This window comes from Muntiacus reevesi, chromosome 1 (genome assembly GCF_963930625.1).
Source record: "Muntiacus reevesi chromosome 1, mMunRee1.1, whole genome shotgun sequence".
NCBI lineage: Eukaryota > Metazoa > Chordata > Mammalia > Artiodactyla > Cervidae > Muntiacus > Muntiacus reevesi.
The window spans coordinates 20154926-20182417 of NC_089249.1; the positions used below are offsets into that span (position 1 = coordinate 20154926).

Below are 27492 nucleotides of genomic sequence, written 5' to 3' on the forward strand. Positions count from 1 at the left end.
TACTTGTTCAGTAAAGTCGGAAGTTATATTAGTCATAAAAGTCTGTACTTGGTTGGCGGTTTTTAAGGATATAGAAAGGGCAGTGGCAGCAGTTGCTGCAATAGCAGCTGCTGTGGTAACAGTTATGGATTTTCAGGAGTAACAGGTGTGCCAGTATTAACAAGTGCTATTTCAGCTCTTGAAGTAAGACATTTGTTGTCACCCCATGTAATGTCAGTGACTGGTAGATGTTTATTCCTCTGTGTTTTTGGAAGAGACGTGCCAGGAGTCTTCTGGATGGTCAACAGATGGAACTCTGGTAATGGATCTTGAAATTCTTGGTGCCAACTCATGATAAGGTTTCACACAACAGACAGGGATCCAAAGTGGACCTGATGAAGACAGAAATGCAGCATATCCCCTTGCCTATGTTAGTAATTTAACAGGTCCTTGCCAAATAGGAGAGGGTGGTTGTTTAAAAAGTACTAGAGGATATTCTTGTGAATGTGGAGGAGAAAAATGTCTAGCAGCAGCTTATTGTGAAAACTTTTCTATAAATTGACTAAGAGTGATTAAGAGTGAATAGGGCAATACACAATCATTCCCTGGGAGGGGTTAATTCTTTCCTTTTCTGTTTATTTAAAAATCATTTCAGTAGCTCATTTGCACATTCAATAATGGCTTGTCCAGTAGAGTTGTGAGGAATACCTGTGATGTGTTTAATATCCCATAGATGAAAGAAATCCCAAAGTTTGTGAGATGTATATGCTGGAGCATTATCAGTTTTACTGGCTTGAGGATGTCCTAAAAGAGCAAAACGTTCAAGAAGGTGAGTTCGCACATGACGTGCTTGTTCTTCTTGTTGGGCATAGCCCACAGAAAGCCTGAAAAATTATCAATAGTTACATGTGCAAAGTGAAATGGTTTAAATGGAGAATAATGAGTCACATTCATTTGCCAAAACTCATTAGAAGAAAGATTGTCAGGGTTAACTCCACCTGCTGAGAGAAAAGGAGTTAATAATTGACATGTGGGGCAGGTTGGCCTTCTGTAGGATTAAAGCAAATTGTTTACATAGTGCCTTGGCACCCTGGTGGAAGAATTGGTGTGACTGAAAGGTCTCAGTAAATAATGATCCCATAAGGCAAAGAGATAAGTCAACTTTTGATTCCCAAAAGTGAGAACTCTGGGAAATTGTGTATGTCCTAAAATATGAGCTATAAAAAAGGATGTTATCTTCTAGTTAAAAGAGTTTAAATAGAAATGAAGAGGGAAAGTAATCATTTGTCGATTGAAGTATTTAAAATAGAATCTGGCAATTGTTGAATGATATTAACAATGTAAAAGAATTTGTTAAGAGATTAAAGGAAGTTCGTGAGAAGGTTTTTAAAGTGAGCAAGACAGCAGCTAATTCACAAGCTTGGGGGTTGGTAAGGATCTTTTTCCGTTCTGATGTTTCTTTCAAGGTTACTATTCCTTGAGTTTGCCATCTGTATAGAGGGTAAGCATGTTAGGAATAGGATGTTTAGAGATAATAAGATGTAAAGAAAAGGGCATTAATTATAAAATAGAAATTCTTTTATCCATCGGCATGTTGTAAATAAACTCCCCTGTAAAATATGATATGGCCCACAGAGTCCAAAATTCTGTTCTATATATCTGTGTCTCTTTTTCTGCTTTGCATATAGGGTTATCGTTACCATCTTTCTAAATTCCATATGTATGTGTTAATATACTGTATTGGTCTTTATCTTTCTGGCTTACTTGTTCATTAGTTTGATATAATTCCACGTTTTCTTTAGATATTCCCATATAAATTGTGGATCTGAGCTAGTAAGGCGACAGAGACGTAAGTGTCCTTGCTGTCACAAATGTAGTCTCACCTGTAGATAAGGAAGAAAATGGCATTTTGGCTGATTAGGATAATGTAGCCATTCAATGATTTTTATCTCTTTAGGTAAGATTTGGACAAGTATTGCTGTAGGAGTATGTTTTGTAGAAAGAAGAATCAGTTAAAGAGGATGTGAACACACCTGTCAAGAAAATGTTTAGCATAAGCAGTGTTAAATTGTTTTAGTAAAGCATAATATTGAGAAGAAAAATAGCAGGGTGAGATAGGGTCTTCATTTGCCAGTGATAACTGAAAGAAAGGAAGCATTGCATATGTCGGTATGCTTAAGCTAGGTTGTATCCAATTTAAGTGACCCAAGAATTGCTATAAATAACGAAGCATTAATGGTTCTGGAAACTTGAAAGAAAATTATAAAGGAATAATTGTTCTTTGTAAAATTTGAAAGACAATGTATTTCCATGGGGGAATGTGTTGGATTTTTCTGGAGCTATTATTAACCCCTGTGAATTCAAATATGTCTGTAATGAAGAGAGAATTTCTGTTAATTTTTGTGGCAAAGTGTGAGCTAAAAGAATGTCATTCATATAATGACAAATATAGGCATTGAGAAGTTGTTGTCCTAATGGTTGCAGAGTTAAATCTACAAATCTTTGACACATGGTGGGGCTATTCATCATACTTGAGGTAAGTATTTCCACTGATATCATTGCAAAGGATGATGATGATTTACATTAAGAACTGAAAGGGCACATTTCTGATTATTTTCAGGATGTAAGGGTATGGTAAAAAGGAGTCCTTAAGATCTAAAACTATTCTAGTGTGATCATCTGGAATTAGAGAGGGGTTTGGAATACCTGGTAGTAATGAACCCAACAATTGTATTGGAGCATCACTTGCTCTTAAATCATGATTTAAATGCCATTTTCCTAATATTTTCAGGGGATAATAAAGATGGGAGTATTCCATGGGTTCATGGAAGATTCTCTTCTATGTCTCCTGCATTTAACTGTTCTTTAATCAATTGTTCTATATGCTTTTTGTCTTTTTTTTTGTCATGGGCCACTGCTCAATCCAGACCAGTGGGGGAGGGGGGTGCTCAGTCCAAATAGTTTGTAATGGTGGTATAAAAGCAGTGGCCCTTACGATGAATGTGTCTGTAGTTTTAATTGTTATTGTTGTAGTATATCTTGTCCCCATAAAGTTGTAGGAATAGTCATGATGTTAGGACAGGTAATAGCTACATGCCCTTCTGAATCTGTACAGATTTTTGGAAAGGTTCTTTGATGGTTTTTGGAATCCTCCAACACCTAACATTTGTCCATGGGCTCTTTTTAAAGGCCAGTCGGAGGGACATTCTTATTTTGTGATGATAGTTACATCAGCTCCTGTTTCTACTAAGCCCTTGAAAGAAAGGTCTTGAATTTTTAGAGTTAATCTAGGGTGGTTAGAGTTAATCAGCATAGTCCCATAGGCTGCATTTGTAGATCCAGAACCTCCTTTCCTAATTTTTTTCTCTGTTGAGGGCACAAAATAAGGCACAAGTAATAACTGTGTAAGTTTTATCCCTTTCTCTACTGTCTGATAAGTATGTGAGAAAGCCATAATTTGAATATTGCTTGTGTAATCAGAATCAATTACTTTTGGTAAAATATGAATATGTTTCACAGTTATGCTGGAGTGGCCTAAAATAAATCCAACTATACCTTTAGGTAAAGGGCCATAAACTTCTGTAGGAATACATTATCATCGATAATATCAAAAGTACAACTTTCAGTAATAACAAGGTCCAGTCCTATCCTGCTGGTTGTGGCAGCATTTAAATCTGAGATTAGCTTTCGTTTTGAACTCTTTTGGTGTTCAAAAAGGGATTACTGGGACTCCATTCTGGGGCATTTCACATTCCAAGTCTGCTTTTTGTTTGTCCCATGTTTTTGTTGTGGGGCCTGGGGTTGAAATCTCCAGTAGTTTCCTGACAGAGTCTGTCCCTTATTAACAAATTTGGAATGGGACTGCTTAGCCCAGTGGAGGCCATTATTGCAAAGAGGACATTTTAGAAAAGGTTCCTTTTACCAGAATGACTTTTTTTTTTTTTTTTTTGCATATGTCCAGGTTTGCCACATTTAAAACATCTTTGGGGAATTAATGCAGTGGTCAGCATAGCAGCTTTATGGGATTCTGTTCCTATATTTTGATAGGCTTTTAATGTTTCTGACATATTAGTTGTTGGCAAATTACCAGTGGGTTGCATGGCTCATTTACAATCTTCATTTGCATTTTCAAGAATTAATTGCAGTATTAATACCTTCCGAGTCTCCAAATAACCAATTTGTCGGTCAATAGCATTTTGATGCAAACACCTGACTCCTTAGAAAAGACCTTGATGTAGGGAAATATTGAAGGCAGGAGGAGATAGGGACAACAGAGGATGAAATGGTTGGATGGCATCACCGACTCAATGGACATGAGTTTGAGCAAGCTCCAGGAGTTGGTCATGGACAGAGAAGCCGGGCATCTTGCAGTCCATGGGGTCACACAGAGTCGGGCATGACTGAGCAACTGAACTGAACTGAGCATTTTGTAATTGTCTACAGAGCTATGTAAGGTTCATTTGCTCCTTGTTTTATAGTAGAAAAGGATTCCCGTGGGACTGTAAGATTGGGTAAACAAAGACGAGGTTTATGCGCAGCTTTGGGGGCTTCTGTAGAAGCCTGAGTGTCCGTTTTGGTGTGAGCAGCCACAGGTATGTGTTGTCCTTCTCCCACAAGCGTATCTATGTTAACAGGGATGCTTTGTTTGAAGACTGTTTAAAGCAAGCATAGTACAGTAATCTCTATATTCTTGGAACGATAAGGAGTATTGAGCAGTAGGTAAAGCCATTTTTACAAGCGTCTTCCAATCCCAGGGAGTCATTTGGTATCCACCACCTATACTTTCTATGATCCCATTAGTAAATGAACTAGAGATGCCATTGTCCTGGGGAAGGTATCTACAGTTCCTTCCTTCTCTAAACCTTCTCTGACCATGTTTTCTACCATAGAATGCTGAGAAACATTAGGAAGTGATTGAGTAAGTCCTTGAGCAGATTCATGAGCAGGTAAAGTAGTCTTTGTTGATGCTATTCAGCTGGGTTTAAACATAATAAAAGGAGGAGGTGGAGGTGCCTCTGGCAGAGGAATAGGATCAGTCCAAGGAATTTCTCATTTTTCTATGGCAGAAACCCAATACAACATAAATTCCAAGTATTTAGATGCTGCGCATTCACAACTTTCTCAACCAATGACCTACTCATTCCCAATGAGACACTTTCAAAGAATCTTCTTGTGGATACCAAGGACAATGAGTATAAATCACCATAAGAGGTTTAGTTAAGAGTGAAACAAAAACCTTACAACCAGCGGCAGCAAGCAGAAAGGAAAGCTGATGATAATGTGAAAGCTGTTGAGAAGAAAGAGAATTACCCAAAGCAGAAAGCAAAAGTACTGCGTGTCTAACGACTTTGTTCCATCTCTAGCCTCAGAGGCCGAAGTCCCTACCTGGATCAACAGACATCCTTTTTCCTTGCATGGGCGTGGTCCCTGATCAGGTGCCAGTTGTGGCAACAGCGCACTGAATAATTCTCACAAACACATGAGATTATGGGAGTGTCTCGCAGAAGAGATACTCTCTGGGATAATGCAGTGTGCATATTTATTGATAACTTATCTTGTAATTATTAAGTAAGAGCAGTAAGGCAAGGAAGAGACCAGAATTCTAAGATTAAGGAAACCTCTCGGAGGTCCAGAGGTAATTACATTAGAGTCATAAAGAAAGGACTTTGAAGATAAGGGGGTTTGTTCTGTGTGCAGAACAGCATCTAATAATGCTGATGTGTCCACCAGAACATCTGACTTAAAGGAGGGAGAAAGAGCAAGCAAAGAAGAGAGAATGAGTAAGATTAAGTTCCAGGAGATGTTTCGGAGAAAGCAGTAAAACATGGTTCCCACACACATGAATTAGCTGAGTTCTGCATCTCATGGTGGTTTTGCTTGACTGTCCAGATAAACTCATGCTATTGGAAGAGAGAAGTATCAGTAGGAGGGAGTTTACTGGAAAAAAGATAGTTGAAAACAAAAAGTACTTTAAACACAGAGTGGCATTTACAATAGGCAAACAACAATCTTGGCTTGAATTGTGGCTTCTACCGTGGGCTTCTACCACACCTTGCCCCTCCCCTTGGTTGTTTATCAGTAAAATGAGATCAGATTGCTGGCCTAATTTCCAGGGTGATTGTAACATCAAAATCTAGTGTGTGGTCATCATGGGATACCACCCATCACTCCTCTGGTCCTCCCTCAAAAGCTGAAAGGAGGTGACCATGATGACCAGGGCATTATCTGGGGTGAAGCAGCCCTGATGTCAGGCAGGTGGGTCTCCATGAGGGTTCCAGGCCCATTGCTGCCCATACTGCTTGGGGCTAAAAAGGAAAGTCCACCGACAGTCCAGCTGCATGACTCTCAGGCTGTGGGTCCTGTTCTTCTGTTTCTTAATCTGAAAAATGGAGCTGAAACTGATTAGATTTGATGTGAGAGTATGGACAGGAATGGTGTGGATGGTGCCTGCACAGAGTCTGCACATTCTCAGCCCTCCATACACCTAGGCTCTTTGCTCAGGAGCCAAACAGAAATTAAGACTGGTTTTCTGTTGTAGACTTTTCTGAGTTGCCAGGTCACTAGCCTTCCTCTTAAAGTCCTCCGTTTGGAGAAAAAAGAACTGTGTCAAACAGAAATAAGCAAGGGGAGAAAAAAGCAGCATGCTCTCAGCCCTTCCTAGGAACTTGGCACCCATCCAAATGGCTTTGACCACCAATGCTGGGCCTCCTCAGGTGAGTTGCTGGGACCGGAAGGCACTAGTTCTGACCCTGTCAGCAGGGCCGAATCCAGAGGGACTTGATCAAAGGGTGGGTATGGACAGAGTGGCTGAGGGGTGGCTTTAGGCCCCTCTCGCAGGTACCATGGGAGCAAGCAGGGGAGAGTGGACTCTGCAGGGGAGGCCCTGGAGGGCCTCTCAGGGGAGGTGATGTGAGGTTTTGGCTCTACAGGGCGAGTATGATTTCACTAGCTTGGTTGCAGCAGGTGTCCCTGGCAGTAGGATCTGCATGAACAAATCCTAGAAGCCACATGGGCATAGCCCTCAGCAGCAGCAGTATGACTACATGCTGGTGGAACAAAGGTGAATAAGGCAGGCAGGCTGGCGACTGCGTGGGGGTGGAGAGGACTGAGCGGGTGGGAAGATGGCCGTGGAGGGGGGAGTGGTTCGCCAAGGGACTTAAAATGTGTGGGTGACATTTCTCCTTCAAGGAGATGAGGCAGGGAAGACTGTGTCAAGAAGGTCGTGGAATGTCAGGGCTGGGGGTTGTTTCTCCATGGTGTCAGGAGGGGGTGAGAATAGCCCAGGTTGGGGCCAAGGTGGACAGGGTGTTGTTAACTTGAGCAACTCAGGGAAGAAGTTTTCACTTTCCCTTTCAGTTCTCTGGGTATATCTGGGGCCCGAAAGTGTGTGGTTATTGCAGAGACGCACAGAAGGCAGCTGCATCTGCAGAGCTGATAACAACTGGATCTTGTTCACACTCCGGCAGAGGAAGACTCCTGGGTAAGCAGGGGCGTAGGAGCCCTGCCCATCTCCCCATCCTCAGGACGACTGTCTGAGAAGGGGATAATTTTCACTACTTTAAAGAAAAAGGGAAATGGAAGCTCAGGGAGGTGAGATCATGGCCCGAAGTACAGGTTAAGCAGTGTCAGAGCCTGGATGTGGAGGCAGGTGTGTGTCTGTTCCTACAAAAGCTTTCCTAAACCAAGATGACATAGAGCATAGATGACGTAGGTCTCACATCACAGTTTACTGGTAGAGGGTGATCTTCTGGAAAGTGCAGGATGACCATAAATGGAAATGCTCCGAAATGTGCTAACACTATTTATCAAAAACTTTTATCAAGACAGACAAGGAAAACAAATGGAAGCACTCCACCGCAGATAAAAGTGTGGTGCTGTGTTTTTATGAAACTGGTTGCTTCATGTCCCAGTAACGGGTCCCACACCTCGTATTCTAACCAGGCTGTGCCCGGGAGGGTGGAGGGAGCCCCTGAGGCCCTGGAGCAGGAGGAGCAGCAGAGAAGAGACAGGGCAGCTGCCCAGTGCTGGGAGCTGAAGAAACCCCACACAAACAGACCCGAAACCAGGAAAGTGCAAGATTCCAGGGGGTCCTGGAGTGGAACTCCAGGAGGCAGCAGGGGGAGGAGGCTTTGGAGTGGGAACTCTAATTACAGGTAACATTTCACCTGGTGAGGCAGGTGGGGAAAGAAATTGCAGGGGGAGGAGCAACCTGAGTGAAGGCCTGGAGGCTGGGGGGGAATCAGAGTCCAGGGAGCTGGGAGTCCTCCAGGCCCCTGGACCAGGCCTTGTGGAGTCAGGATGAGGGTGAGGAAGACAGGAGTAGGAGCATCAGGAGGGCCAGGTGATCACGAGGGTGAGTCAGACAGGAGTAGGAGCATCAGGAGGGCCTGGTGATGGGCTAAGGACTCTGAATCTGACCCTGCCTTTACCCCTACTATCCCTGCCCATAGAGTATGAGCTGTCCCATGTGCAGGGAGATGTTTGAGAGAATCTCTGTCTGCCCACGGGGAGGGGAGGGCTCTCTGTCTGGCCATGCAGTTGGGCAGGGACAGGGTTCCCCACAGTCCTCCCTTTTCCCAGAAACAGCCTTACAGGAAGTGACCTGGAAGCTAACAGACATCCTCAATAGAAATAAAGCAGAAGGGAGCACTGCCCAACATCCACACCTGGCTGAGGCCCAAGACAAGGGTCAGGACCAGTACAAGAATGGGAGGGAAGGACAGAAGGATAAGTCCACAGTCATGATGCATTTACAATTCTTTGGCCTCATCCAGGAGCTGGCCCTTCTATTGGACTCCTCTTTTTCTTTCTGGCTTGAATTTTCCTTCTCATGTTTCATGATTTCAATTGGCTGCCCTGGTTCCTGGGGTCCTGCAGCTTTGAGGCAAAGAAGGAGGCAGGGGAGCAGCCAGCTCTCCTCTCCCATATGCTTGGAGGCAGGCCTCCTCTGTGAATACTCTCCCATCCACAGGGTCGGTGCCTCTAGCCTCTGCCACCAGGCACACTCCCTAGTGGACAAGCTGATGGTTACTCTTCCTGAGGGACAACCCTGGGCATCACAGAGAGAAGGTGATAGAAAGATAGATCCCAGGATTGGGGGAGGCTCTAAAGATATGGAGCAACTCTAGATTGGGTGCTGCCGAGAACAGGGGTCAGTTCTACCAATGTGAGTCTCAGTAACTCCATCTATGGAGTTGGGGACCAGAGCGAGGATAAAGGTGCAATTGGTAGAGAAGGAGCAGTCATGCTTTTCAGCCAAAGGAGGGGTGTTTCCTTGATGGGGGGGCAGTGATGCGTGTTTGCTGTCTCCTTCACTCCTGCTCTCAGGGTGACCCTGTGTGAGGCTGGAGTTCTGTGAGAGCCTTTACATTCAAGAGGAAAAGACCATCACCCTGTTGTGACACCAGGCTAGCTTTGGGATGTCAGGGGTTCTTTCTTTCTCAATCCTTTATAAACATTCCTGTGAATAAACAGAAGGAAATATCCCCACAGACTTTGAGACAGCTCTTCTTATTAAATTTATTTCACAACAAAATATTTTCTGTTATACTTGCTCTTCTTTACACCATGAGAAGAAAAGAAAGATACCAGCTCAATCCTGTCCAACTCTTTGTAGCCCCATGAACTGTAGCCCACTAGGCTCCTCTCCATGGGATTTCCTAGGCAAGAATACTTGAGTGGATTGCCATTTCCTTCTCCAGGGGATCTTCCCAGCTCAGGGACTGAGCCCACATCTCTTGCATTTTTCATCTCCTGCATTACCACTAGTGCAGTTTTTCAACTCTATGTCTTCCTTTTTGATCATACTTTATCTAAAGTCCTCTCATTTGCTTATTATTATGAACTCATGGCCTTTCACAGACTGAACAAGGCCATATGAAATATATTTATAGTAACATTACCTTTCATTATTATTATTATTATTATTATTATATGTGGGTGCCCTTCTGACCACTTCTCTGAACATCTTCAAGAGCATCCTTGCCTTTGCAGGAACAGAGATGTTGGCCTGTGAATGTCTCTCCTGCAAGGGGTCTTCCTTCCTTTGATGGACAGAAGCCCATGGGTGCACATGTGGGTGGACAAGATGCTGCAGGACAATAGCTGTTGAAGGTCACAGTTCACTCTCATTATTCTGGTTTGACCCTGTTTTCATGCCTACTTTTCTAGAGAAATTGGTTTCATCAACACAAACATGCCTCCTACACTGACAGTTGTCACAGCAAGAGTCACACCTATTTCTTGTTGGCACTTAATTCAACAGCTTCCATCATCTCTAAGGTGGTGGTGCTTAGAAACCACCCCATTCTTGTGGGTTACTGAATACTATAAAGTGACTTCTGCTGTCTTAGGGCTTCCCTGGTGGCTCAGATGGTAAAGCATCTGTCTGCAATGTGGGAGACCTGGGTTCGACCCCTGGATTGGGAAGATCCCCTGGAGAAGGAAATGGCAACCCACTCCAGTACTCTTGGCTGGAAAATTCCATGGATGGAGGAACTTGGCAGGTTATAGTCCATGGGATTGCAAAGAGTCAGACACGACTGAGCAACTTCACTAGCAGCAGTCTTAGAGTTAAAACAATCAAAATCCTAAGTGCATATGGTTAAAAAACATCAATTTGTACAGAGGGCTCTACTCATTCCTTCCCAAGGAAAAGCTATTTCTTTCAGTTCAGTTCAGTCACTCAGTCACGTCCAGCTCTTTGCAACCCCATGGACTGCAGCACGCCAGGCCTTCCTGTCCATGACCAACTCCCAGAGTTTACTCAAACTCACGTCCATTGAGTTGGTGATGCCATCCAACCATCTCATCCTCTGTCATCCCCTTCTCCTCCTGCCATCAATCTTTCCCAGCATCAGGGTCTTTTCTAATGAGTCAGTTCTTCTCATCAGGTGGCCAAAGGATTGGAGTTTCAGCTTCAACATCAGTCCTTCCAATGAATATTCATGACTGACTTCCCTTAGGATGGACTGATTGGGTCTCCTTGCAGCCCAGGGGACTCTCAAGAGTCTTTACCAACACCACAGTTCAAAAGCATCAATTCTTCGGAGCTCAGCTTTCTTTATAGTCCAACTCTCACATCCATACATGACTACTGGAAAAATCATAGCTTTGACTAGACAGGCCTTTGTTGGCAAAGTAATGTCTCTGCTTTTCAATATGCTGTCTAGGTTGGTCATAACTTTTCTTCCAAGGAGCAAGTGTCTTTAATTTCATGGATGCAATCACCATCTGCAGTGATTTTGGAGGTCAACAAAATAAAGTCTGTCACTGTTTCCATTGCTTGTCCATCTATTTGCCATGAAGTGTTGGGACCAGATGCCATGACCTTAGTTTTCTGAATGTTAGTTTTAAGCCAACTTCTTCACTCTCCTCTTTCACTTTCATCAAGATGCTCTTGAGTTCTTCTTTGCTTTCTGCCATAAGGGTGGTGTCATCTTCATACTTGAGGTTCTTGATATTTCTTCTGGCAATCTTGATTCCAATTGGTGCTTCATCCAGCCCAGCATTTCTTATGATGTACTCTGCATATACAGTACATAAGCAGGGTCACAATATAAAGCCTTGAAGCATTCTTTTTCCGATTTGGAACCAGTCTGTTGTTCCATGTCCCGTTCTAACTGTTGCTTCCTAACCTACATACAGATTTCTCAGGAGGCAGTCAGGTGGTCTGGTAATCCCATCTTTTAAGAATTTTTCAGTTTGTTGTGATCCACATACTCAAAAGCTTTGGCATAGTCAATACAGCAGAAGTAGATGTTTTTCTGGAACTCTCTTGCTTTTTCAATGATCCAACAGGTGTTGGCAATGTGATCTCTGGTTCCTGTGCCTTTTCTAAATCCAGCTATTTCTTTAGATAGTTAATCAATGTCTTTAAATTATATTTGGAGAAAGAAATGGAAACACACTCCAGTATTCTTGCCTAGAATTCCATAGACAGAGGAACTAGATGGGCTACAGTCCACGGGGTCACAGAGAGTCAGACCCATTGAGTGATTAACACACACACAAATGATATTACTACATTGGGATGTGGAATCGTGTGCAAATGTGCTCAGGAGACAGGAATCTGGACTTGGATTCTGACTTTATCACTAGCTGTGTGCTTTGAGAAAATTATTTAACCTACCTGAGCTTCAGTTTCCTTTCTTATAGGATTATTGTGAGAATGAAAAGTAAGTGAATTCATACCAAGCAATTGGAAAGGTGCCTGGTGCATAGTGGGGTGTCATCAACCACAACAGCTAATAAGTATTAGGTATTACATTTTTAATTTTCTTGATTTAAAAATTTGTATATTATGTATTCGTTTCTTACTAGGAAAAATAAGGATTTCATTTATTTTTATACTTTTGTACTTTTGTATACCCTTCCCCATCTTCTGCTTATATCATTATTTCTCTAATTCTATATCCTCTATTAGGAAACTTTGCACTTCTAAACATTTTATTTACATATTTATTTGTTATACTCTCATCTGGAGCTACAATGTCATTACTCCTAGGTTTGTAAACAACCCTTCCCTTCAGAGTTTCAGGTCCCAAGTTCTAGAAATGTATTTTAGTTTTTATATTGATTAACTGAATTGCTAATCATTATATATATCAACAATACTTCAGTTTTAAAGCATCCAAAATAATCAAAATGGGAAAACCAGAACTTGGACATATATTAATTTACCTTAGATTTCCTTTAAAAAATCAACAAGAGAGTTTACATATTTTAATACACTTTTTTAGAGCTAACTTGTACCAAAAAGCTGCACATTCTTCTGGGCAGATCTTTAGTTTTTCCTGATGTTTCTAATTGGCTTCATTTTCACCCTTGCACTATTTATCTTCAACATTTCCTCCATTTCTTTCCAACTGTGCCTCATATGATACCAAGTCCCCTGTCCCTACAGACTCTGGACTTCTTATCCCATTCTGGACTGGCTTCTCTCTCAATCAGATGTGTGCCCAGCTACAATCCTTGGATTCGCTTCTGGCTGACTTGGTGTTCCTGACTCCTGGATCCCACATCAATCTCTCTTGTGTGTATCCTTTATCTTCCTCCATAATTACACAAACACACCACCTATTGTTTTTCCCTGCACCTCAACTTCAAGTAACCTTCTAAAAGGCTGGTGAAGAGTGAAGGCTGCTGTGACTATGGGATGGGATGTGGGGCTGGTGAGCTTGTCCCCTGCTCTCCCCTCAGCCTCCCTCTCATCTTGCTCCCTCTCTGGGGCTCTGCCCAGCAGACCAGTCTTCTCTCCTGTGAACACGCTCCCTGTTTCTCTCCCTCTCCTGCACTCCTCTTTATTCAGCTATCACTTCTCCATCCAGTGAGTCTTCGAACATTTGTTGAACTCTCTGGTCTCCTGTTGCCCCCATGCTTGTCTTTATTAGCAGCAGAGGGAGGAGAGGCAGGCTGTGGTTCTTGAACCCAGTGAGTGGGGCAGAATCCAGTCTGCCAGGGGCAAGACTTCTGACCTTGGCCAAATCATAAAACTTCTGTACTTCAGCTTCCTTATCTGTAGATGGGGATACAATGTACACATATCAAATGTTAATGGAATAACATACAAGTTATCATAGGTAAAGTTTCAGAGCCAATACCAATGCAGAGCGATGACCACAAACACAAGTCACCCTTCTCCGCAGCTATTATTATACCAGTAAATACCTTTACTATCATTTCAGTCAGGTCTCAGGAGGAGGAGCTGACAAAGGCTCTTTTGCCTTCTGAAAACAGTAGCTAAATGTAATCAACATCTGCTTTCCTTCCTCTTCTCCCATGGCAAGATAATCACATGCAGAACCAAAATAAATTTTTTATATATATGAAGACCTGAAGCTTTTTTTTTTAAGACCACTGAAAATGGGAAAGTCTGAAAGGATGGACACCCTCATATATTATGAGTGCGAACATAAATTATGGCAGTCTGTTTGCATAACAGTGTGGCTCTAGGTATGAAAATGTTTTAGGTATTGATGCCTTCTGATCTAGTAATTCTACTTCTAGAAATAGCTTAAGGAGACAGCCTCAAATGTGAGTGAAGTTTACTACAAGGAGAATGTTCTTTTTTTTTTAACTTCTTTTTTTTTTTTTCATTTATTTTTATTCTTTGGAGGCGAGTCACTTTACAATACCACAGTGGGTCTTGTCATACATTGACATCAGTCAGCCATGGATTTACATGTATTCCCCATCCCAATCCCCCCTCCCACCTCCCTCTCTACCCAATCCCTCTGGGTCTTCCCAGTGCACCAGGCCCGAGCACTTGTCTCATGCATCCAACCTGGACTGGTGATCTGTTTCACTATAGATAATATACATGTTTCGATGCTGTTCTCTCAAAACATCCTACCCTCACCTTCTCCCACAGAGTCCTAAAGTCTGTTCTGTACATCTGTGTCTCTTTTTCTGTTTTGCATATAGGGTTATCATTACCATCTTTCTAAATTCCATATACATGTGTTAGTATGCTGTAATGTTCTTTATCTTTCTGGCTTACTTCACTCTGTATAATGGGCTCCATTACTCAGCCACTAAAAAGAATTCATTTGAATCAGTTCTAATGAGATGAAAGAGAATGTTCTTTATTATTTCCAGAAGGTATTAGAGACAACCTAGGGTCCAGCAGTCAGGGGAGGAGAGCAGAGAGGACGGGGCACCATTCGGGGTGCTCAGCCATGCAGGGCAGGGATATAGGAAGTGGGCTGGGGCTGGTGGGACTCCAGGCCCTTGTCAGATAAAGGCTCTTGCAGAAGCAAGGAAGACCTGGGCTGTCGGACTTGTACCACTAGGAACTTTGTCAAGGCTGACTCGAACCTGGGGGGCAAGACATCGTTTTAGAATGAGAAGAGTCATTTACCAATAAACATATATCCTCAAGTACTTATTTTCATATATTAAATGGAGTAGAGCATAGTCATCACAAACCTGGGATCTGGATCAGAAAGACTTGGGTTCAAATCCAGGCTCTGGCACCAGTGTGAAAAACTGGGCTGACCTAAATTTAGATTAGTTTCAGGAGCCTGCACATCATAGACACTGGATCAACATCACCTATTACCAGTTAGTAACAGAGTTGCTCCAACCTCATGTAATTTCTAGAGTATTCCTTCCTATCTGTTCGTCCGTCTCTGGTTTTATTACTCCTATAACTTCACAGATGGCTGTCTCCTGTCATTATCCTCTCCTTGTACCCCAACAGGATAACAGGACTCTGACTTGGAGGAAGTTGGACGGAGATGAGTAACTTTCCTTAACTAGTGACCTACAGAGCCCAGGAGACAGAGAGCCACACTGGGTTAAGTCCCCTCTGGCAGTGGTGGCCGTCCCAGGGGAACCCACCAGAGACCTCAGCCCTCACTGCTCCTTGAAGCCACTGCTCACTTGTGATCGAGCCCACATTCTGTTTTCTCTTCCCCAAGGGTGAGGTCACTCCTCCTTCCAGCCTGACGGAAACAAGGAGCTGACGGGAGATCTCTGAGACCCCACTGCTGCCATCATGAGCTCAGAAAACCTCGGAGACCGCTTAGGTAGGCAGCTGCCTCTTTTCTGGCCAGTTCCTACATGTGACCCAGAATTGAGGGTGGTTCCTCCAGGCAGAGTTAACCTACAGAGGAATCAAGAACCAAGAAGAGGATGGATAAGCATCCTGGAGCCCCCCAGAGGGGCCACATGGAGTTCCCCCAATGCGAGTGTGTCCACAGAGCCTCTTTCCCAGCCCTCTCCTTGGGGATCCACTTGCTAGGTGCTCACTTCCTCCCCCACTGCCCTCTAGCAAGTGACTCAGAAGTGAGGCCAGGGCAGCCCATGGGGAGGGGGACACCAGAGAGAGTCCCCAGGGCCAAATGGGGCAGCGAGAGGAGTCCCCCAGGGTCCCTGGAGCTCCTCCTGCCCTCTCCCTGGCCCAGCCTCGTCCTGCTCCCAGACCCTGGGGCATCACCGCAGACACCATTCCTTCAGCTCTCACCCTGCCACTCACCCAGCCGCTCCGCAAGAGTCCGCGGACAGTGAACTGAACCCCAGTCTGCCTTTGCCACCTCCCACCTGGAGGGGAAGGGTGACCGGGTTGTTCACAGGATCACATCTGTGTCCACCCCTCCTCCACCTGGCTGATCCCCTCCCCTACCCATCCTGAGTGTCTCTGATTAGGGTCCTCTCACATAGCAGTCTTACTCAGCGGTGGGTGGTCCTAAACCCTTTTTAGAATGAGGTCACATTGGTTTACAACGTTCTATAAGTTCACGCGATCAGCACTGGACTTCTCCTTCTGTGTGTGCTGCGGTGTGCTGCTGCAGCCTCTGCTTAGCTGCGCAGTCGTTGTCGATGTTTTGCGACCCCCAGGACTGCAGCCCACCAGGCCCCTCTGTCCACTGAATTCTCCAGGGAAGGATATGGGAGTGGGTTGCCAAGCTCTCCTCCAGCTGCAGCGTACTCACCACCAAAATTTAGTTGGAAAAATCCCTAGTAACAGATTGAAGAAATCAGAGGAGTTTAAAATAAGGAGGATTCAAAGTCATGTCCAAGAAGTGTCTGACACTTGAGCTTGATTTCCACCGTTGAGCTTCCTGCTCACTGGCCTTGGGTTGTCCCTTCTCTTGTCTGTCTCACTTTCTTCTGTGAAATAAGAATAATGCCTCTGTGTGTTCATGTACCAGGAAACACATCTTACATTGAGTTCCAGCACCGCCCCCCCCCCCATATATATATATATGCTAGTTGCCTATGTCTTACCTTCAATTCCATAATCTCTAGATCCCTGAAATCACACAGGGATTTTGGTAACTCATTTGAGCAGTGATCTTGCCCTGTACTGATCCGAGGTTAATTATTTTCATTGCATTCTTTATCCCATTTAATGTGAATATTCTTTTGTTTCACTGCCAAAACAAAAAAGCATTCATTTGCAGGGTGCTGCCAGTCTCTGCTAGAAGTAACTCACAAACACACAGGCCCTGTATTCTCTCTCTTTGTGTGTGTGCATGTGCTCGTCTGTTCAGTCTTGTTCAATTCTGTGTGACCTCATGGACTGTAGCCTGCCAGGCTCCTCTGTTCTTGGAATTTTCCAGGCAAGAATACTGGGAGTGGGTTGCCAACTCCTATTCCAGGGGATCTTCCCAACCCAACAATCAAACCCACAACTCCTGTGTCTCCTGCATTGGCCGGCCAATTCTTTACCACTGTATCACCAAAAAGCCCTCATTCTCTTTCTAAAAATTACAATTGTTGATTTCTGAAGACATGTAAATCCCAGGATTAGATCATGATTCTGGAGGTTTGGAAGGCCAAGATCATCAAGGTAGTGGTGGTTTCTGGTGAGACCTCTCTACCTGACTTGCAATTCCTAACTGCGCTCTAACTGTGTCCTCACATGGCCTTTCCTCTGGAGGAGAGGACAGGAAGAGAGAGAATCTGGTGTCTTCTTTTCTAATAAAGGCAACAATCTTATTGGATTAGACCCTCACACCTATGACTTCATTTTACCCCAATTCCCTCTTTAAAGGCCCAATCTTCAAATACAGTCACTGGGGGTTAAAGCTTCAACATATGAATTGGAGGGTGAGGGTGGGAAAAGCAGGTCCATCCATGACCCAAGTGACTCTACCAACAGTACCCAGGTGATCACTCCTTAGGAAGATGAATTTCAACAATTTATACTAAAGAGCATTTTTAAAAAATTTTGCTCTAGAATTTATTATAGTTATCATATTATGATAACTAAAGCAGATCATTCTTAAGGCATGAACTTTGTTTATTAATTTAAATAAAAATACATGATCCCCGGCACACAAAGATACAATTCTGAAAGGTTACTTCCGTGAGCTGTGAGTGAATCTGGTATCCTTGGCCTCCAAGGAGAAGACCTCAATCTGGAGCCAGAGACAAGGCTGGATCACTCAGAGCTTTTTTGTAGAAGAGTTTTATTAAAGTGTAAATGGGGTAGAGAAAGCTTCTAAGATAGACTTCTGAAGGGGACAGAAAGAGTGCCCCCTTGCTAGTTTTTAGCAAGGTGTTATATAGCTGATAGCAAGCTGCTAAATGGATAAAAGAAATGCCTCAGACAGAGAGTGTTGCACCTGGCTCCTCTCCCACAACATGCATTGTGAGAGAGAATGGCACAAGGGGACTCACCTCTGGCCATAAAACAACTGACATGAATCTTGAAGAAAGGCAGATTTCCAAGCAAATGAATAGTTTCATTAACACAGCTTATGAAAAATATTTCCATGAGAAATACACAATGGTTAGCTCAAGGCTTGAGAAAAAGTTAAGTTCAGGGGGCACCAGGTGTTGTCATGGCAACACAGGATTATAAGGAACCTTTTAATCTCATGGAGATAAGGGGGAAAAAATGTCTGCCACTAGCAGTTTACTTCCTCCTCCCACTTGGGGACCCCTGTCCTTCCTCCCTGACTGTCATCCTTTATTTCTCCCCTTTTCATTTAGGAGAATATGGCTACTAGGGAAAACGGGTGGCAATTCTGTTCAGACTGCTTCAAGCTGGCCAGGGACACAGACCCTAAATTGTTGAAGCAGCATGTTCTGCTTATCCTCATATTGAGGATCTTTGATCCAGGAGGGCCCAAGTAACAGTTGGAGAAGGCTGTGGCACTTGGAGGAGCTTGAACCACCATTTGTGACTTAAAAGCCTTCATGTGGTCAGAAACAAGTTGAATCAATCAATACATATAGATTTGGAAACTATGCACTTGATGTGCTAAGTCACTTCATCATGTACGAATCTTTGCAACCCTATGTAGCCCGCCAAGCTCCTCTGTCCTTGGGATTCTCCAGGCATGAATACTGGAGTGGGTTGCCATGCCCTTCTCCAGGGGATCTTCCTGACCCAGGGATCAAACCAACATCTTCATCTCCTGCACTGGCAGGCAGATTCTGTACCACTAGCGCCACCTGGGAAACCCAACTATGCACCTAGTATCATATCATACCAGAGATAAGGCTGATGTCCTCAGAGAGTACATGGATCCTTGGTGGTCAATGATTAACCTAGTGAATAGCATAAAATATTGGGGAATATTGGAAAACTAACAGATTTCTCTGGACATGGTTTATCTTGCCCTTCAAGAGACTGGTAGATCTAGGTGAGATTAGTTTAGAAAAGGGGTCTCATTTAATTCAGAGAATCATCAGAGTCCAGTATAGTTCTGTGTTAATTAGAGACTAAAGAACCTTTGTAAAGAGAACTAGGCTTGATAATCAAGCAGTCCTATTATGAATTAGCATGTTTTAGTCAAAGGTACAGAGAAGGCAATGACACCCCACTCCAGTGCTCTTGCCTGGAAAATCCCACGGACGGAGGAGCCTGGTAGGCTGCAGTCCATGAGGTCACTAAGAGTCAGACATGACTGAGCGACTTCACTTTCACTTTTCACTTTCATGTGCTGGAAGAGGAAATGGCAACCCACTCCACTGTTTTTGCCTGGTGAATCCCAGGGACGGGGGAGCCTGGTGGGCTGCTGTCTATGGGGTCGCACAGAGTCAGACACCACTGAAGTGACTTAGCAGTAGCAGCAGTCAAAGGTATGGAATTAATGATAAGCATTGGTTAAGAATTTCTGTAATGTCCTCCAATGCCAAGTGACCATTAATATCCTATTTCCCACTATTCCTTGATGAGAGGTAGAAGGCATAAAGAATATTCCCAGCTATAAAATAAACTGCACTCCAACGCCTAATAATCCTAAGATAAAAATTTTTTTAAATAGAAGAAACTCACTGAATCAAATGATTGCTAAGCAGAGCAAATGCAGTCTACATAAAACTAAGGTAAGAAACCTTTTAATTACACAGGAAATCAATGGCAGGATTAATGATTTTAAGAGAAGAATCATTTTTCCTGTAGCCCCACTGCTGTGAATGATATCTTCTTGAACCTGGGCCACTTTCTCCAGTGAATACCGGGGACGTATTACTGGTCTCAATTAACCAATTCATTCCGGCTTGGAGGGCTGCTGCAAGCTGCTGAAATTCCTCCTTGGAGGATGAAGGGAGAGCTACTCCTTTTATGCTAGATTCCTTTGTCATGGATCCTGTGGGTTTATTTCAATAGGACCTCTGGGGCAAAAACTATTACTCGTCCTCCATGTGAAAAAAATTTAAATGTTCGCTATGTTTGACATTAGCAAACATTTCAATAATCACATCAACTCTTTTTTCACCAACAGATTTCTTAGTTTTATCAATATAATTAGCTTCTTTGTGATTAAACACTTCATGGGCTCCATTTTGGAAAGCAATCTTTTGTCCTTCCTCAGTAGTAGCTGTGCCCAGATCTTTAAGCCATAAGCTCTAACCATTTGGCCTGCTGCTCTTCCAGCTCCTCCACTAGCCCCACAACACTTTCTCCAGCTTTCACACGGGCACTGTGGAGCAGACTCGATAAGCAGTAAAACATGAGATGCTGATGGCAGCTCCTTGTTTAAAGTCCAGTTTTTTGGGGAAGCGTGTGAACAATGTGATGGGTTTCCAGAGCTAACTCAGTGTAGCCCCCAAAGATCGTCCTGGTAGTGAATGTCACCTTTCTTGAATGCAGATACGGTCTCTCCAGCAGCTTCTACTAACCCAGCCATATCTTAGCTAGGCGTATAAGGTAGAAGTGGTTTTACACTGTGAGTGCCAGAGAGAATATATACGTCCACTGGGTTTACACCACATGCTTGGACTTTGTTAGAACCTGGTGGTCTTCCAGAATTGGTACAGCAACATCCAACTGGAGTTTCAGCACTTCGGGTCCACAAAATTAAAAAACTCAAATAGCTCTCTTCAACTTCTGTCACCATGGTGATCTAGATACCTGTTTTAGAGTGGATTGTCAAAATCTGTGAGCCCTCCCCCAGGTCACAAAGGGTTAAAAACAAACAAAAAAAGCTACCCAAAACCATTTATGATCCACCACAAAATCTTCTGCGGTTTCCCAGTGACTCAGACAGTAAAGAATCTACCAGCAATGTGGGAGATCTGGATTTTATCCCTAGGTTGGGAACATACCCTGGAGGAGGGAATGGCTACTCACTCCAGTATTCTTGCCTGGAGAACCCCATGGACAGAGGAGCCTGGCGAGCTTCAACCCACAGGGTCACAGAGTCAGATAGGCCTGAGCTACTAACACCTTCCCTTTTTCTCTTCACAAATTCTTCTAACCTTATTCCCTTTCCTCTCATCTAGATATTGAGATCTTCTTTGAGGATGTCGCTGAGTGTCTCTGGAACATACTGAGCAGGGAGGAACTGTTTCTCCTGCTGACTGAATTCCTGAGGGAAATTGAGGCGAAGGCTGGTTTGTCCAGGTAAGCTCCACAGGTGGATCGGTGTGTCAGGAAGGTCACCCACACCCCGCGGCACCAGAATAGGTTTCTCCTAGCAGGCACACCTCCTCCAAGCAGGACCCTATTGTGGGGGTCGAGGATGTTCCTTCTCAGTATCTCATGAGGAATGTTTCCTCCATGTCATTTGCTGGCAGTGAACAACCCCAGGTTAAGAAAAGATGAAACCTATAAGGAAGGGGCAGGTTATGTGACCTTGGACTAGTTACTGAGCTATTGTCTGCCTTGGCTTCATCATCTGTTCAGTATTATTGTGAGGATCCTGAGATCTTGCATGCAACGATCTTCCCATAATGACTGATACAGAGTAGGTATTCAATCAATATTAACATTTAAAAAGATTGTTGGGAAGAGTTTTCTTTCCGATGATGAGAACCAAGCAGAATTTCCTTTGGGGCAAGTCAGAAAATCTTGATGCCATCATGTGTATTACTCGGGCTTCTACCTAGATAAAGCCTTTCTAGTCCTCATCGTAGGAACTGTACCAACCCTGCAGGATCCTGCTGGCCCACAAAGCAGAGAGGCTGGAGAGGAACTGGGTGGAGCTGATGGGATCCTGGATCCTGCCCTGCCCACCTCCTGGATTCTGGGCTTATGTGTTACAGTTTCAGAATTCATGTGTCCAGTGGGAATAGTAATTCAATCTGATGGGCTATGGTGATGACCTCAGAGTGAACTGCAGGGTCAGAGATGGGGAAGCAAGTACAATCATCTCATCCAAAGGGCTCGGAAAGGCCTAGACCAGGGTCAGACCCAGGGTCACGGTGGAGCAGAGGGTCCAGGCTAGAGGACTAGTAGGCAGGCTTGGGCAGCAGGACCAGGACTAGAGGGAGGAGAGTGGGCCCCGAGGACACAAAATTGAAGAGGCTGTGACCCTAGCAGAGGTCCCCTGAGTGATAGAGGGGGACATTTCTTCCCTCCCTGACAGGATCCCCTCATGCTGGGCTAGAGGGCCCTGGGTGACTATGACTGCACACCCTGCCTGGGACCTGGCTTTTCCTCCATCTGGGACCCTCTTCTAGTCTACGTGGAGCCTCCCTGACAGTGGGAAGGCCGTGTGGCTCAGGGGGCCCTCCAGGGTCACAATGAGTGGCTGTGATTGTGTGTCGTTTGAGGGATTCTGAGGAGCCTCGTGCATCCCCACCCAAGAAGAAAATGCTTCCTCCACCAGTTGTGCAAATGCAGGTCTCTTCAGGCTCAGCCATTCAGATGGGTGTTTCCTCAAGCATCTTGAACCTTTAGAGGTTCCATAAAGTTGCACATGACCTTGGGGTGCAGGGTCATGAAGCTGTCACAGATTAACATGTGACCCCTGAGAGGTCAGGGGTGCTGAGTGCTGGGTCAGGAGTCAGTGAGGTGGGCTGGAGAGTCCAAGAGGAACCAGCAACACATCTCCTGATCTCCAGGCCGCTGGGGCAGTGGATGGACTCAGGGACCTGCTGCTGGGAAGGCCAAGGACACAAGCCGTAGAAGACAGCGGATGGCAGACTAAAGGACTGTTAAGGCCTTCTAGTTTTGACTTTGGGCTGTTTTTTTTTTTTTTTTTTTCACAAATTCTAAGTCATAGGGATAGCCAATGTGCAAAATGTGAGGGCACAGTGCCCAGGACTATGCTTTCATTTGAACCAATGGCAAATATAGGGGATCCCCAAAACCCCCCTCAGGTTTGAGAATTCCCTATAGAACAGACAGGACTCACTGAGAGCCATCATGATCCCAGTGCATTACAGGAAGCCTCTGGGTTTCCATCAGCCACAGGGCAGAGTCTGGGCGGATTTCACACCCAAAGCTTCTATTGTCCCCAGGATGCGTTACTGTTCCGGAGCTCGGTGAGTGGCAGGGCACAGGGAACACTGCCTGCCGGGGACACTCACCTGTTTAAAGACAAATTATCCTGACTTGTGGTCTCCAGCCCCTCCCAGAGGTCAGACGAATGTCCTAGAGTCCACCTCCTCCAGAGGCCCCATCACATGTCTCCTGTCAGACTGAACAGTGGCCAAAAGGCCCAGGCAGACAAGAACACTGGTACCAGACAGAATATTCTAGAGGCTTAGGGACCACTTCCCTGTAGCCAAGGGCCAAGATCAGGTTGACTCCTCACCACACACTGAGGCCCTTGAATGCAGGTTTTCTGCTCTAACACCACTTCTCTTTGTTTCTCTGTGGAGTTCCCACTCACCAACTCTTTCGAAGTGCTGGTGTTGCCCTGTCTCTTGAGACATCTCTACCAAATGCGTTTTGGTTTTTTTTTTGGCTGAACCACAAGGCTTGTGGGATCCTCGTTCCCTGACCAGGGAGTGAATCATGCCCGAGGCAGTGAGAGTGCAGAGTCATAACCTCTGGACCACCAGGGAATTCCATCCAATATCTCTCTTAAGCTACGAGTATCCTAAGGTGACTTTTGTTTATCTGTTAGAGGATTGAAGAAATTTATGGAGCATCTAAAACCTATAAAATCTGTGTTTAATGTTGAAAGAGGAAATTTTACTTTTGTAGATTTCTCTTCTAATCGATTTATAGTACTATCTCTGTATTTATGCAGAATAGACATTTTGGAACCTATTTTACAGACAAGCAAACGGCCTTTCTAAGCCCTTGACCTTCATGTTACAGGGAAGACATGAATGCGCTACATGAATATCTGAATGAATTGAAAGGAGACTTGACTGTGAAGGACCAGGAAATGCTCCCAAAAGAGCAGCTGGACAGGAGGAGGTTTCTGAGGAGGTTTCCTCGGGTGACGCAGCTGCTGGTGGAGCTCATAAGCAAGCTCCGGGAGCTTGCAGACAATGTAGACAAGGTCCACAGGGACTATACCATCTTCAATGTGGTGACCCACAGCACCGGCGCTTTATCTGGCGCCCTGACCATCCTTGGCCTGGCTCTGGCACCTGTGACAGCCGGGGCCAGTATGGCACTCTCAGCCACTGGGATAGGGCTGGGAGCAGCGAGTGCTGTGACCGCTGTGTCCACCAGCATCGTGGAACGTGTAAGTAGGTCATCAGCAGAAAACAAAGCCAGTCAATTGATGTCAATTGCTGTCAAGAAATGGAAGGTGCTCCTAGAGGTACTCAAGAGCAAGCCCCACATTGTTGTCACAACAGAGAAATTGGCAAAAGCCAAGAAACACCTTGAAAGACGTATCCATGCCATGGAGACAGGCGAAACCAACCCTGACTCTGCAGCCAATGCTAACATCCTCGTGAGCCCTGGGAGAATCTCAGCACCAGCCGTCCAGCAGGTAGAGGCAGCTTTCAAAAGTACGGCTTCGGCAGTTACCAAAGGAGCCCGAATCGTGGGTGCGGCCACTGCAGGTGTCTTCCTCCTGGTGGATGTGGGCTTCTTGGTGAAGGAGTCAATGCACCTGCATGATGGTGCAAAGACAGCATCAGCTGAAAACCTGCGTCAGCAGGCCAGGGAGCTGGAGAGGAAGCTGGAGGAGCTCACCCAGATCTATAAGCATCTGCAAGAGGACCCAACTCCACCACCCCCAGAGCAGTGAGGGTCCAGGGACACATTCAGGATCAAGGTGTGGAGGCACCTTGTTAGGGAAAAAGGAGAGTGAGACAAAATTGTTGGAGCCGAGGGTTAGGAAACTGGCATTTCTGCAGCTGAGCACGTGAGGGGAGGGGTGAATGTAGGTGATAGATGGGGAGAGAGAAGGAGCCTGGATTAAGGGAGGAAGGGTGACTAGGGAATGGGTGGGGGCCGAGGGAGAAACCTCTTATTTTTTTCATACTATGAACTTTTTATTTTGTATTGAGGAACAGGTGATTAACAGTGGTGAGATAGTTTCAGGTGGACAGTGAAGGGACTCAGCCATACACACACATGCATCCATTCTCCCCCAACTCCCTTCCCATCAGAAACCACTTACTTTGAACTAAAGAAGTCACTGGGGGCAGAATACAAGGAGAGGCAGGGGAACTAGCAACAAGAGACCAGAAATACAAAAGGGTTGAAAGTGGGAGATAGAGAGGTAGGATTGTTGGGATCCAGGAGAAGCAGCAGGGGCTGCTCTATTGCCCTTCCCAGGGTTTGACGACCCAGCAAGAAGAGTCTCCTCCTGGCGGTGGTCTCGATCCCTACTTCTCCAACAACTCACCTTTGATTCCAGCGTTTTATCTCAATTAGGCTGTGACTTCTTTTGTCTGCTTGTTTCTTTAATTGAAGTAGAGTTGATTTACAATATTCTGTTAGTTGAGGTGTACATCGAAGTGATTCAGTTATACATAATCTATGTATATATCTACATTCTTTATAATTTTTTCATTACAGATTATTATAAGATACTGAATATTATTCCCTGTGCCATACGTAAAGTCCTTGTTTTTTTTAATCTGTTTTATGTATGGTTGTGTGCATCTGTTAATCCCATACTTCTAGTTTACCCCTCTCTCTCTTTCGTAACAAGTTATGTTTTCTATGACTATGAGTCTGTTTTGGTTTGTTCATAAATTCATTTGTACTCTCTTTTTTTGGTCATGCCAAGCAGTTTGTAGGATCTCAGATCCCCGATGAGGGATAAACATGGCCATAGCAGCAAAACCACCAAATTCTAACCACCAGGGAACCACCTAGACTATTTCTTAGATTCTCCATGTAAGTGATATTATATGTCTGTCTTTTCTCCCTGAGTTACTTCACTTAGTATGGTCACCTCTAGCTCCACTCATGTTACTACAAAAGGCGTTATTTCATGCTTTTTATGGCTGAGTAATATTCCGTTGTTTGTATGTACCACATTGTCTTTATCCCTTCATCTGTTGACAGACATTTAGGTTACTTCCATGTTTTGGCTATTGCAAATAGTGCTGCTATGAACATGGGGTGCATGTATCTTTTCAAATGGGAACTTTTTCTTTTCCAAATATATGCCCTGAAGTGGGGTCGCTGGATCACATGATAGCTCTATTTTTAGTTTTTAAGGAACTTCTTTACTGTTTTCCATAACAGCCACAGCAATTTACATTCCCAGCAACTGTGTAGGAGGCTTGCCTTTTCTCCACATCATCTCCAATATTGATTGTCTGTAGACTTTTACTTGATGGCCCATCTGATTGGTAGGCGGTGATCCCTTATTGTGGTTTTGATTAGCAAACACATAGGATGAGATAGTTTGATGGCATCACTGACTCAATGGAGATGACTTTGAGTAGACTCCAGGAGTTGGTGATGGACAGGGAGGCCTAGTGTGCTGTGGTCCATGGGGTCGCGAAGAGTCAGACACGACTGAGTGACTGAACTGAACTGAACTGAACTGAATAATTAGCAATGTTCAACCTCTTTACATATGTTGGCTAGCCATCTGTATATCTTCTTTGAAGAATGGTCTACGTCACACTTCAGACAGTGACTTCTTGATGACAATGGCGGTAATGATGGTGGTGGCAGCGGCAGTGATGACAACACAGTGGATGGAACATCTGACAAGTATCCAGTGCCCTTTGAGTTCAGGGTACGTTGAGAGACCAATTAAGTTCCCATGAAATTCCCAGTGTTGTGTAGGAACAGAGATTGATTTGGGAAAAAAAGAAAGAGGAAAGCAGAAGGCACCAACAGATCAAGGAATTATGCAGTACGTCAAGGAGATCAACCAGCCTGGGGCCAGGAGATAAGGCCTCTCTGATCCTCAATGTCCTCCTCAGTTGGGGATATAGCTGAACAAGGTATTCGATGACCGTCTGCCTCTCTCCACATTGTGTTCTACAGACTTTAGTTCAATAAATATGAGCTGATTCACTGAGGCTTCCTTGCATTGATTGATAAGCTCAGCTGGGCTCCGGATGTCTGACCTCCTTCCCCGAGAGCCTGTCTCCCAGGTTCTCAGGGAGTGCGTTCTCCATGGCTCCTCCTCCCTGCCCACTGGGCTCCCATTCAGTCATTTCCCTCAGAACCTGGATTCCTGCAGGCCCCATTGGAAGTCCAGGGGAGCCCGTGTCGTCTGACTTGGGCTGAGCATGGGGATGCTTCTCCTCCAGCCCCGGGGACCAGGATGGACACGGGGCACCCAAGGGTGACTGAAGAAGATAGCTTGTGTGCAGGTGTGATGGGGGTCAGCGGTAACAGAGGGGCAGAGAGAGACAGCACACACCTCACCCAGGCTGACTTCACGTTTCTGCAGGACTCCTGCAGGACCTTCCAGAACAGCCTATTTGTGTTTACCTCGGGGC

General features: G+C 44.7%; 1 protein-coding gene and 2 pseudogenes across 1 annotated transcript; 2 read left to right on the forward strand and 1 right to left on the reverse strand.

The window, feature by feature from the left end:
• LOC136164508 (zeta-crystallin pseudogene) overlaps positions 1 to 15995 on the forward strand; it is a 59147-nt pseudogene extending 43152 nt beyond the window's left edge.
• A 1791-nt stretch (positions 15996 to 17786) lies between these two features.
• Positions 17787 to 20770, reverse strand: LOC136164557 (zeta-crystallin-like; annotated as a pseudogene).
• Positions 20771 to 20944: 174 nt separating this feature from the next.
• LOC136164609 (apolipoprotein L3-like) lies at positions 20945 to 24821 on the forward strand. Its single transcript, XM_065929861.1, has 3 exons — positions 20945 to 20972; positions 21163 to 21283; positions 23933 to 24821. The coding sequence occupies exons 1-3, from the start codon at positions 20945 to 20947 to the stop codon at positions 24819 to 24821; spliced, it is 1038 nt and encodes a 345-aa protein (XP_065785933.1).
• The last annotated feature ends 2671 nt before the right edge of the window (positions 24822 to 27492 follow it).